Here is a 12,682-nt window from a genome sequence, read left to right on the forward strand (position 1 = left end):
TACATGGTACTCTATGTGCATGAGGTTGTGAAAACTGAAATACTTCATTACATACAGGATTTTATTGCCTTGAAGTTCATTACATCGAGGTTTAACTGTGTAAACACTCTGGTGATCACTTCATCGGAGAGCATGATGAAAATGCATGATGTGGCAACTACCACACAGAGGTGATCCTCGAGCTTGTACAGGAGTGCCTTCTCTCAGCTGCATGCCTTTTTTGTTGTTGTTGTTGCATACATCAACCGGAGCTTTTAGCGGGTTTGCACCTGTCCCGATTGATTTGATGTGTTTGCTCCCCGCTGCATGATTTCCATTCTGCCCCGAACCGCTTCAGCAGGAAGCAACCAGCGCCTCCTTTCACAGCTGGGTCCTTGCAGAAGTGGATCAAAGCAGTGTACCATACAGCAATAAACTGTATATTCACTTGATTCTTTTTCCCTTCTATGCGTCATTTTCTTTTGAGGCTTTTCATGCATTTTTTCTTTTCAAGGCCTGTGGTGATGGCACTTCGCCAATTCTACATCGCACTAACCAATTCCAAAAATGAAATCATGACTGTACTCTGAATAATGTGGCATATACCTTTGCTCAGTTTCTTGCCCTAGAAGCTGCTCCGAAGTGGCTGGTCATTCACATCAGTGGGCATCTATCTGCAGATACATGCTATTATTGAAGCTGCTCAGCAGGATTGTGCAAAGCTTGCTTAACTAGTTGTCTGTCTTTAGAACACAGCTGATATTCAACAGGATTAACAAAAAATCACTAAGCCTGCACATCTAGATTAATGTCATCCTTTACATCCCTTGCAGAATAACCCTTCTGATGCTGGCTCTTATCTGAAGTTTTGCTACAATAGACTAGTCAAAAACGCCATTAGTAGTGTGTAGTATGTGGTGAGCCCTGCTTTGCATAAAGGGCAACAGCTAAAGATTACTTATTAAGACGAAAGCCTTTCTAAGCCCATGGAACGAAATTCCATGAGAGCTGTGCGCGATATCTATCAACACCTCCTGTTAAAAGGCGTTGGACCTGTGTGCGAGATTCTGCGAGATGCGTTCTGCTTGTCTAGCGTTCCTGCCATCTGCAATCCCACACTTGAATGCGCGACAAGGAACGCCACACGACAGAAGCGATGGTGTACGATCCAAACTCGCACTTGCCGGAGAAAGTGTGACAGCTACTGCGCCTTTCCTTTCCTGTAAACAAATTATAATTATATGTAGTACTGCAATGAACGCCGATAAGAGCCAAATGATGAAAGGCATATGATAGGAGAGGAAGGTTAGGCTTTCGCCTTTCTCCTCTTAGGAGACATCTAAGAGACCCTCTTAATTTTCATGCATGCCCTCAACTGGCCTAAGGCTTTCACTTTGAAACTTGATTTGAACAGTACTTGAGCATGCTTAATACTTGGCAGCTAAACTGGAAATGATGATCTTTTTATTCTTTTTTCCTTTCCATCTATACACCATGAATGAGTTTGGCACTTGAAAAAGCCATAGAAGTGTGAACTGCCATTTTGATGTATTTGTATTGATCTCGGCATGACCAATTTATTCTTTGTGGCTGTATTTTCAAGGGTGGCAGCGCGTCATTGGTGGACATCAAAGTGTTGCTACCTGATCGAACAACCATAGTGGTGAAAGTGCGCAAGAACAGCTCCACTGAGGAGGTAAGTTGGTATTATGCTGTGTATTTCCATTCATATTGGTATTATCGTAAACATACAGGTGTTCTCACGCATTGTTCAGATAAAATAGCTAGCGAAAAACAGTGCAAGCATGTCTTCTAAGAGATGCGAAAATTTGTTGGAGGCACTTGGATCTCTAGGTGAAAGCCTCTCCAGCAGCTCTTTGCATTTGTTTGCCACTTTTCACTCAGTTGCTTCTTTTTTTGCTACTATCATTTTATTCTTTCTGCTTTTTCTCTTTTGGTTGTTTTTTTTTTTTTCTGTTTCGTTAACCCCCACGTTTTTTGCACAATGTTGACATATTTTTTGCACAGTTTCTCTAATTGACTTTTTTTTGCTCTACTTAACTAATTACTCCACACTAGAAATTTTGCACTGTGGTGATTCACAATCCCCTGCCTCCATTATAACGACCGCGCATAATTAACACGCATGATTACGTGCGCTGATAAGTAGGTTGGCGGAGAAGAGGGTACACTGGCCACCCCCCACCGCCTCCCAGTCTCCTGTGGTGACGCTGCAGCTGGCTGCCCTCTTTCCTCCTGGCGTAACCCGGAGACGCTGCTCTCCCGTTCCAAGTCGAGAAGCGCGTCTGTCACAACTCGCTCGGGGCTTTTCGGCGGCCAAGCGCGCATGCGCAGTTCATGATTTCCGTTGAGGAGACTACCGCCGTCACCGAGAATCGCCCAGTCACCGTACACGCCTACCGCAACGGGCTGTGAGCGTGAAGCCGCGCCAGGTGAGCAGACTCCCTCTCACCTCCTTGCGTGTGCTTCCCCATTAGGTGGTCTATTTCACCCCTGTTTGAGAGCAGGACGTTTGCTCACCACGGTGGTTGTATTTGAATGTTGTTGCGCCTTGCTGTGTACTCGAGCATAATAATGACTCTTTGAGTACGTAACTCTGTGTTCGCCCCCTCTGGCCCGAACCTGCCACAGTGACGACTTCTCGCACTGCGGGTTGGGGGTCTCAGCTCTGTCTACTAGGGCTGGCACGCCGGGGCTAGATGGCGACTGTAGCGTCTAGCCCCCCTATGGCGCATTCTTGCGAGAATCAGCCCCCATATTCTTGGCGCCCGACGTGGGGCCAGAGGTGTGACAAATCGAGTGTCTGTGTGTATCCGACTATTGACACCTAGACTAGCCATGGCAGTGAGCAGGGTTGACTTTTCAGTCTCTTCTAACACTGCAGTAGTGATTGCACAATGGCAAGAAAGCAAAACCACCATAACCTTTTCTTACCGCGAGAGCTCAGGAGCTGATGCTAGCCACTGTGATCTTGGTAATTTTCTACGAGAGCAGGAGGTCACACGACTTCACCGCTCTGCAGCAGGGTGACGTGCGGACTCTGGTGTGATGGGCATTCTCTCGTAGTGATTTGACTTACTATGCTCTACGAGAGAACGGGAAATGTTGTAGCATATGCACTTTTGCACACGCACGTTGATAGCATGGTGCAGGAAGTTGCTACTGCGGCGGGTTCGGGCCAGAGGGGACAAACACCAAGTTACATACTCGAAGAGTTTATTATGCTTGAGTACACAGCAAGGCACAACACTCAAATACAACCGCCGTAGCGAGCGAACGTCTCGCTCACATGCGGGGGTGAAATAAATCACCTAATGGGGAAGCACACACAAGAAGATGAGAGGAAGTCTGCTCACCTGGAACGGCTTCGCGCTCACAGCCCATTGCGGTAGATGCATACGGTGACTGGCCGATTCTCGGTGACGGTGGTGGTCTCCACGGTAGAAGTCATGAGTGCGTGCGCGCTCAACCACCGAAAAGCCCCGAGCGAGTTGCGACAGACGTGCTCCGCGACTCGGACCGTGGAAAGGAGGTCTCCCAGTTACGACCGGAGGAAAGAGGGAAACCTGTGGCAGCGTCGCCGTGGGAGACTGGGAGGTGGTGGGGCGGTGGCCAGTGTGCCCTTTACTTCGCCAACCTCCTTAACAGCACGTAACCACGCGGGCTAATTATGCATCCTCGTCATAGCGCTACAGCACACAAATTTTTTTCACCTTCTACCTCATATACAATTATTCGTTTTACTCATCAATTCATTTCTCGACAGTGACAGTGTGACACCCTCCGTGGACACACAAATGCTGCCACATTCATGAGCTTATAAAAGTGTTCATTTTAAAATTATTGTTGACAGAGCAGTGCATTTTCAGAATCCTCTGTGAAAATTTCTGTGTGCTGCATTATGTAAGTGCATGTAAAAGAAATCTGCGTGGTCAAAATAAATCTGGAGCTCTCTGAGGCAGTTGGTTCTAGATGTGTGATATCATCTCCTTCCACTTCAGTTTTGGATGCATGTTTCTGTAAACACAAGGTGGACAATCTACATATATGGGGCAATCTGCTATTTCTTGTATTTCATCCTCTGTGCTTGTATTCCTTTGCAGGTGTACCAGGCTGTGGTGGAGAAAGCTGGCTTGCCACAAGATGTGTGGCGTTACTTTGCCTTGTTTGAGATTGTGGAGTATGGCTTTGAGCGTCGGCTGGGTCCCAATGAATTTCCACACAACTTGTACATCCAGAACTACTCAACAGCCACATCCACATGTTTGCTGGTGCGCAAGTGGCTCTTCACCACCCAGGTGGAGGAAAGGCTTGCAGAGGCGCACCCCCTGGCTGCAACTTTCTTTTTTTGGCAGGTGTGTACTACAGTGCTGACATTGTTTGCTTCCCTCTAAGTCTCCTGCCCATGGGAAAAGTAGTAGCTTTTGGGTAGTACAGCAAATTTCTTTTGCATTTAACAGAAAAAAAAAGCAATTTCTTAAAATTTTGTAAAGAAGATGAAAAAAAAATATTGATGTTTTATCGCGCAGATACAGTAGAACCCTGCTGTTGTAAACTCATATATATATAGTAAAAGCTTGAATATAGTAAAGTGAAGCTGAAGTCCCAGTTTGCCTTCCATAGACAACTGTACATTTTTTTCCTCCTTTATAGACCAGTCGCAATACCTACAAGTCAGCTTTCCTGTGCGGCAGAAATTCCTGCACAATGGCGGCATAGACTTACTTTGGGGTTATAGTTGGGAGCAGCACTGGTACATCACCTGGCGGGCAGGGTAATTGTCGCACCCCTCGCCCATTCGTCGCAGCATTCTAGGTGTGTGCATTGCCCCACTATTACCCTACCCTCCTAACCGGTTGGATCCCCCTATTATAAAACTCCTGTCCTCACCCCCGAGGTGGCAGTGCTCCCCCCTTTATTCCTACGTCTCAACAACGTCCGAGAACCTGCTCTTGCACAATGGCCTCTGCGACAGGGACTACATTCGAAGCTTCGTGGGCTGTAGTAGATGTATGCGCTGTCCGGTCCTTCTGTCATTGTGCATGAATTTCTGCCTCGCAGGGAAGCTGGCTTGCATGTTTTGCAGCTGGTCTGTAGTAAACAAATTTTTCATGAAGATTGGTTGTAGTAAGGTATGTCTTGACGAGGTGACACTCTTCATGAAATGATATCACTGCATGCACACTACCTAGGATCACGAAACAATGTTGTTTTCTTTTTAATTCGGGGATGCGGTATTAAAATCGCAATTTTCATCAAAAAAAAAAAGCATGTTTGGGATGTTTTGGATTATGTATGTATAAAAGAAACCTTTACCAACTTTGGTTGTCATCTGCACGGTAGACAAATTAAAATAAATTTTTTGCAAGATAGGGTGCGCTCAGTACAGAAAGCGCCTATGAACGCTGATTTCAAGACACAGCGGCATAGGGCAACAATCTGAACAAAGAGAGTATCCTCAAGTTAGAATGCTTGTTTTTCATGATCTCTAAACAAAAACGACCTGATATTGAGAGTACAACAGACCGCTAAAAAGAAAAGGCTAATATCAGGCCATGGCAATGGCGGATTGGCTGGTGAACCAAATTGAAGCTTCGATCGACTAACACGAAGCATGGAACCTTCTAATGCTGTTTTCGCACCACTGGGAGCGTGACTGACCAAATTGCTCGACAAGCTGGAGATCGAATATGGAGCCTAGACGAAGAGGCACGCCCAGCAAGCAACCAAAGAAAGTATTTCATGAGCGCAGACAAGGGTGCTGGGTAGCTGTAAAGCTGAAAAAAAAAACAAAAAACGAGGCAGCTCAAACTGATTGCCACAGAGCAGTGTCAGATTGATTTACAGGGTAGAAAAAGCGCAGTATCTGTTACAATTCTCCGTGTACACATGTACCACGCCATAAGGGAAGGCAGGAGTGGAGGGCTACGATCCACCGCGCTATAATGGCTTCCGCCTCATCGCACTTCAGCGGTCCAAAGTGCCTTCTAAATTTTTTTTTAATAAAATGAGTGATGACAGCTGATTCTTGGTGATATTTAAGCATTTTATAGCAATTTTGGATTCTAGGAAAATCTGAAGAAATTTCGCCGAGGTTCTGGTGTCGCGGCCACTTTCCAATCTGGCAACGCTGTCTCCACTGTCGCGTTCTCAGGGCACCGCAGCGAGCTTCAGCCAGCAGGCCGCTTCCCGGAGTTCTCATACCACGGCTCCGGGCGGATCTCCAACTTTACAAACTGTAGAAGGCCAGAGATGACTTCACACCGACCGCAGCTATCCATTCAGCTGCTTTCACTTCCACTTTTATTTTCTTCGCTCTACTCATGGCTGGTCTCTGGGTCCCCTTCGCATTCGCAAGGCACATCGCTGGCAACTTGTACCGTCGCTGCAGCTTCGCTGTGTGCCTAGTCCACCTTGTAGATATCCCTCTATAGACCAGGTGTGTCCACGTCTGATGAGCCAGGCGACTGGCTGGAAGATGCATTAGCCTGTCCTCAAAGGTTTTTTTGGCCACCGCTTCTTTCGCCACGAACGACAACCATCCAACTTATCCATGCACTCCCTCCCACTGCGGTGTGCCGTAGTACCCCCAACACCAACCGGCCAACCGCCCTCAGTTGACGCTCAAGGAACTCCCGGGTGCCCGTCGAAAGGCACAGTACCACATTGGCATATGTAATGTACTGCCACCATCGTCCAAGGCGCTCGTCACTTCGTACCGATTGAACGACCAGAATGTTGCATGCCCCTGTAGCGAACAGTTTTCCCCCTTAGCTCTCGCTCGTGTTGGCTCAGGTAGTCCACTCCCGCGGACAAAGTGACTCTGAGGTATTTTGCGGATTCCACTCTAGCGACCTGTCTTTCGTGAATCCCAGGCCATTACCACATATTTTGTGACACTGAAGCTCAGACGACGCTCCGGTGAATCCCAGGCCATTGCCACATATTTTGTGACACTGAAGCTCGGACGACGCTCCGCCATTCCGGATGCGCAAATGTCCAGGAGCTTCTGTAGCTCTGCGGGTGACCCTGCGAGCACAGCGAAGTCATCCGCATACAGTAGGGCGGGTATATGTCGCACAGCCATTCTCCCTTCTTCGAAGTGCTCGAGACGTAAACCGAGCCCTGAGGCCTCTGGCTGTGCTGTGACCCCTGCGACATAGATCATAAAAAGCAGCGGTGACAGCGGGCATCCCTGACGCAGCCACTTCGGAATATGCATGAAGTTTGTCACCTGATCTGCCAACTCCACTCGCGCCTTGACCGCACCTTGACCTCAGCGTATAGTGCTCGGAGGAGGTCGACACTCTTAGTTGGCTGCCGGCGTGCCGGCATCGACTGCTTGCGGCTTGGCGCCATTTTAAAAAGGTCGCCTAGCCGGTTTAGCGATGTTCCGTCTTCACGACCACGGCGTAAAACGGGGAAAATGTAGGATTTAGGTTCGAGCGTCCCACTGACCTAAAACCCGAATGAAGGTAGAGATAGAGGCGCGCCAGTGATGCGGCAACGCGGCATCCTGTTATCAGCAATCAGCGACGAAGGGCTGACTCTCCGCGATGGGCTGATAAGGGCAGCAGGACAGATGGGAGAGGGAACTGTTTCCTAGAGGCGATTCCTGTTGCATGCAAGCATCATAATCATAACTATGCAGATAAAAAAAGTGACACCTAAGCAGTTTTCATGGGCGCGACAGATCGAGCACTCGGAAGAGTAAGTGGCACGGCGGCGATCGCGAAACAGCCGCACAGGGAATCGCAAGCTTTGCCCAAATAAATTTGCTTCTGAGTTGCAGGGGCAATTATATCGATGGGAAACGGTGCATTCACACCAAAAACCAGTCATAACTCATTTTATCGAGTTGCTGTTAGCCTTGGTAATTGAAAAATATGCCAAAACGCTTTTCGGCGATTTCTTACAATTGAATTTTGAACGCAGTCACCAGATCAATATTTCTGCTCTGCTCTTGCTACGGTTATTTTCTTTTGCTAGAAAGCTAACCTCATGTATCTTTTGACACCAAGGTAAATGTAATAACCATACGGGAAAATTTCCTGATTGCCTAGACACCAACATTGACCTTTACTTTGAGTGTTTTTTTTTTTTTTTTTTTTTTTATGGTGTACTTTAGTTTGGCTCGTTTTGGTATAGAACATTAATTTTTGCTTTAATTTACTTTCCAACCATTTCTGATCATATTGACACATGCCATTCAAAGAAGACGACGAAGAATTGAACGGGCGATTAGGAAACGACAACGAAGTGGGACTGCTCCGTCTCGTGCTGACCTAACTGGTTGTCGGTGTTCCTCGATACCAGAGTACCTTCTGTGTGACGTTATGCTACAGTATTGATATGTCAGACGTTGCCATAAATTTATGTCTACATGTTTTGACATGTCTTTCCTTGTTTCCTCAAAACATTATTTTTGAGAATGCTGCAATTTTAGAGGAACAATATCTCTTGAACTGTTTGTGCTATTGCTATCATTTTTTCTATACTTTCTTGAAGAGTGCAGTAAGACTCGTGTGCATTATGATGAGGCAACAGTTACAAAACCAATTATTTATAATTGGTGTCAACTTGAGCTTTTTCACAGAAAAGTTTGATGTACTCTCTAGCACCTCAATTCTTGGTTAGTTGCACTATGTGATATTTCTAGATCATTTAGGCAGACTGATTTTCATCATGCCCTAGTGTGTTTAGTAATTAGCTCACCTCCTAATGAAGAACATTAATTAGGCAAATTTTGAAAACTATGCACTCTACAAAAAAGAAAAATTATGTACTTGAAATCAGCATCTCAAAATACATAAATGATGTAAGTTTAATCCAAATCGGACCATAAATCAGAAAAAAAATGTTCTAAGAGGGGTGTCCGCCGTCCGTATATGTAGACACTATGCCCAGGGCACTCTGGAAGATTTTACGTGAACTGGCATTTTTTTTTTTTTTTTGTCGGTATGCAAGCTTCATGTGGAGGTTTTTGATGGGATTTTTGTCCTTGGGTGTTCTTTGACATTGGCATAACATGATTAAATTTTGTTAAATTGTGTTGCAGGCCATCGATGACGTGAACAAGGGACAGATAAAGCCAGGCAACAAGCTTTATGAACTCAAAGCACTGCAGGATTGTTCGCGAAAAATGGAAGTAAGTCTCATAATGCTGGCACAAGCTTTGTGGACAGTTAAACTTTCAGAGGCACATATAAATTGGACGTGGTGGCGGACAGCCATTGTGCTATAGTGTATTGTCTTTCAGCTTTACTCTCACGTAAATGCATGCACACGCATCTGTGCTGTGTGTGCATGCACGTGAAAGGTAGTTCAACATTTGGGCTGAGTTGCAAGTCTTTAGCCATAAAGGCGAAAACTAAGCTCACTCCAACCAAAATATGAAAATTTTCTCTCTCTCTTGAAGTGTAGCAGTGACATCTTCCTTGTTAATATCTAATTTGTGTGCACTGTTTTGCATATTGCAATTGACAGCCATACCCATCTGCGTGCTTTTATTTCTTTGCTGCCACTATAGTATTTACGGCTTGCCAGGACACTGGAGGGCTATGGCGAGCTCTCTTTCCCACACTGCTCCTGTGATGCTCGCAAGGATGGCCATGTGGTCTCCACTCTCGGAATTGATGGGCTCAAGTTGCAGGCATGCAGAGATGATGGAACGTTGGAGGTGGGACTCAATTTTTGCATTTGGGGAGGCATTCAGGGTTGTGGTCTAAAGTTTAGTCTATAATGTGGCACATCACACATGTGGCCCTGTCAAATATTGATAATTTGTGTGTTCCACTGAAACCCTATGTGCCCTTCGTCATAAGTGAATTAGATGTAGTATTGCATACCTCCATCTATAAATACCAACAATGCCTGGTGTTGGGGCCCGTGTGTCCAAATTCTTATGTGGTGGTCAGCTAAGGCAGTCATCCTGGATGCCTTGGTATAGCTTGCCTGCCGCACAAAATCTAAAGTAAGTTAATCTGTTTTTCCGGTTGTATTTTTGTCATTCAGAAGTATGAAGACAATCAATCTAATGTGTTAAATTACATGTGAAAATTTTTGATGCATCAGAAACTCTCGAATGGCAGTTTTCTTTGCATGAAAAATATTGCAGTCTTCCAGCCATTTCCTTGCTGTCAGTTAATATTTTTTTGTGTTTTTCACTTACTGATAGTGTCTTATGTATAGTACTTTTTCTCTACAAACACTTATTAATATGCTCAATATGAGCAACGCATCCCGAGTGAACCAATTGTGGTATTACGCTTAAAATAAATCTGTGAGTTAAAGCGAGCATGCAGCTCATAAGAATAATAAATGAACTCTGTCTTCCCTTTCTGCAACTGAATGAATAAATTCTGAGCAACGTTAGTCAAATCTCTACAGTCGACTACAGTCTCCTTCTAGCCCCGGCGTGCAAGCCCTAACAGACAGAGCTGTGACCCCCAACCCGCAGTGCGAGAAGTCGCCACTGCAGTGGATTCGGGTCAGAGGGGACAAACACCAAGTTGCATACTCACAGTGTTTATTGTGTTGAGAACATGGCAAGAGAGCACTCAAATACAACTGCCGTAACAAGCGAACGTCCCGCTTGTGTATGGGGGTGTTCTGCTCACCTGGCATAGCTTCGCGCTCACGACCTGCAGCGGTATGTGCTTACGACACCAGACGAAGAGGGTGAAGGTGGCGGTATCCCCAACGGAAAATAGAAACGTGCGCGTGCATGCTCAACCTTCAAAAGACAGCGCGCGCTCCTCGCCTTGGACCGAGGAGAAAAGGTCTCCGGGTTACGCCGGAAGGAAGTAGGAATACTCGCAGCAGCGTCGCTGCGGGAGACTGGGAGGCAGTGGGGGGCGGCTAGTGTGCCCTCTCCTCCACCAACCTCAACAGTGCGCATAAATAACGTTATAATTACATACGGATGTTATAGTGGGGCAGGGGATTCGTGTGAATCCCCACATATTTCAGAATGCCGGTAACTGCCGCTGTCACTTTGACTCAGCTGATGAGCCTGTGCTGACCTTCCAGATGAATACTGGAAGTTTCTGCCACTTTCTAATGCAACAGTGGCGCCATTCATTGACATGGCCTGTAACCAGCTGTAAAATGGGATGGTCACTAATTCTAGAGGATGAACCTCGTTTCAAGGCCTTGTAGCTGCTGAATACAACCGTGTCATCTGTAATAGCAAAACACAATTTCCAGACTGGTCTAGGCCATCTGCTTTCCTCCTCCCCAACTCTTTTTACAGCAGGTACCACATGGGTGCAACCATGGCTGCATTATATAAGGGTGGGGCTAATGGAAGTCTCGCCGGGCTCTGTGCGGCGACAAGCTCGAGCAGCGTGCGATGTATGCTCCGTGCGCCGCATGTCTGCAGCAACACATTTACGCATGCATTCCGGGCAAGACTGAAAGTTTTGTTAAGCTTAAGTTCGGCTCATGTTTCCTTTCTGCTTTGGCATCAAGGTTGCTCCCTGGCTCAGTGGCACTCGCCGAGAATGGGAGCTAAAGCATTTCATGCTTAAAAGCAACAATTAGCGGTGCCCATTCAAAAATATACTCATTTTTTACATGCTATAATCCTTCCCCTGATGCCCTTTTTTCTTAGAGGTGGCGCTTGTGACTGGTGCATTCAATCCCTATGAAGCCTTGTCAGTCGTATTTAGAAACCATGTGGTAACCAGTATTGTTTTCATGCAGGCACAAGTGATCGAGTTCCCATGGGATACTGTGGCAGAATGGGAGGTTGACGAAGAAGGCATGGCTTTTGCATTCCAGTACACCCGACCTGACAAGAAGCCACGTTGGGTGAAAATCTTTACGCCTTATGTGAGTTCTGTTTTGCTTTACTGCAACTGGAGCACTGTTTTCATATATTTTGCACATAGGCTTTGTGCATGCATATTTCCTTTTCCTTTTTTTTTTTCAAGTTACCACAGCAGAAATTAGGGCACACACACACAGGCAGTTAACCATATAACGCAGTTGGTGCTTGTCATCTTTAGTCACTGGACTACATTGACCTGTGTAGATTTCTGAATGCAATTAGTAGCATCTAGTCTTTCACTTCATGCCTTAAGCAAATGTGGCTGCTCGCACGAATACTCTGAACTGACAGTCAGAGAAGCACATTGCTTTATAGTGTGCAGAGTCTTCTATATCCTCTTTTCCATCTTCCTTTCCCCTCTTCACTTCCTGTTTTAGTGGAGCCCACACGAGTGTTTGTTTTCGTATGCATAGGATTTTCTCGGAATGTGTCCAAGGATGCGCGATCGAATCCCGGTCGCCATGACCTCTTTCCGACAGAGGTGAAAAGCAAGGCACCCATGTGCTGTGCGTTGTCATTGCACGTTAAAGAACCACAGGTGGTCGAAATTTCCGGAGCCCTCCATTGCGGTGTCTCTCATAGCCCGAGTCACTTTGGGACATTAAACTCCATAAACCAAACCAAACCAATTTCCGCGTAATGATGAAATAGTCATTGTAGTAAGTGCTTATTTATGATTTAAAAATAAAAGTAAGGAAACAAATTGCAGTGAATAAGCTTTGCTGTTCTCACATGCAAATTGAATGCTTCAGATTATGCAAAAAAAAAAAAGTCAAATTTTGCCATGCTGCATGCACTGTATTTCACCATGCACTTTACTGATGGTGGATGCCCATTGGGCAATGATTT

The 12,682-nt window shown here is 45.9% G+C and overlaps 1 protein-coding gene across 1 annotated transcript in view; it reads left to right on the plus strand.

The window, feature by feature from the left end:
- Positions 1-12,682, plus strand: part of Snx27 (sorting nexin 27) — a 30,948-nt gene that overhangs the window by 13,748 nt on the left and 4,518 nt on the right. Inside the window, exons 6-10 of the mRNA XM_084593777.1 lie at positions 1,583-1,675; positions 4,104-4,355; positions 9,059-9,148; positions 9,530-9,679; positions 11,707-11,835. Of these exons, the coding sequence (XP_084449903.1) occupies positions 1,583-1,675; positions 4,104-4,355; positions 9,059-9,148; positions 9,530-9,679; positions 11,707-11,835 (714 nt within the window). The remainder of the gene's footprint in view (positions 1-1,582; positions 1,676-4,103; positions 4,356-9,058; positions 9,149-9,529; positions 9,680-11,706; positions 11,836-12,682) is intronic.

Source organism: Amblyomma maculatum, chromosome 2, assembly GCF_055883805.1.
Source record: "Amblyomma maculatum isolate TAMU_Amacu chromosome 2, ASM5588380v1, whole genome shotgun sequence".
NCBI classification, from domain to species: Eukaryota; Metazoa; Arthropoda; class Arachnida; order Ixodida; family Ixodidae; genus Amblyomma; species Amblyomma maculatum.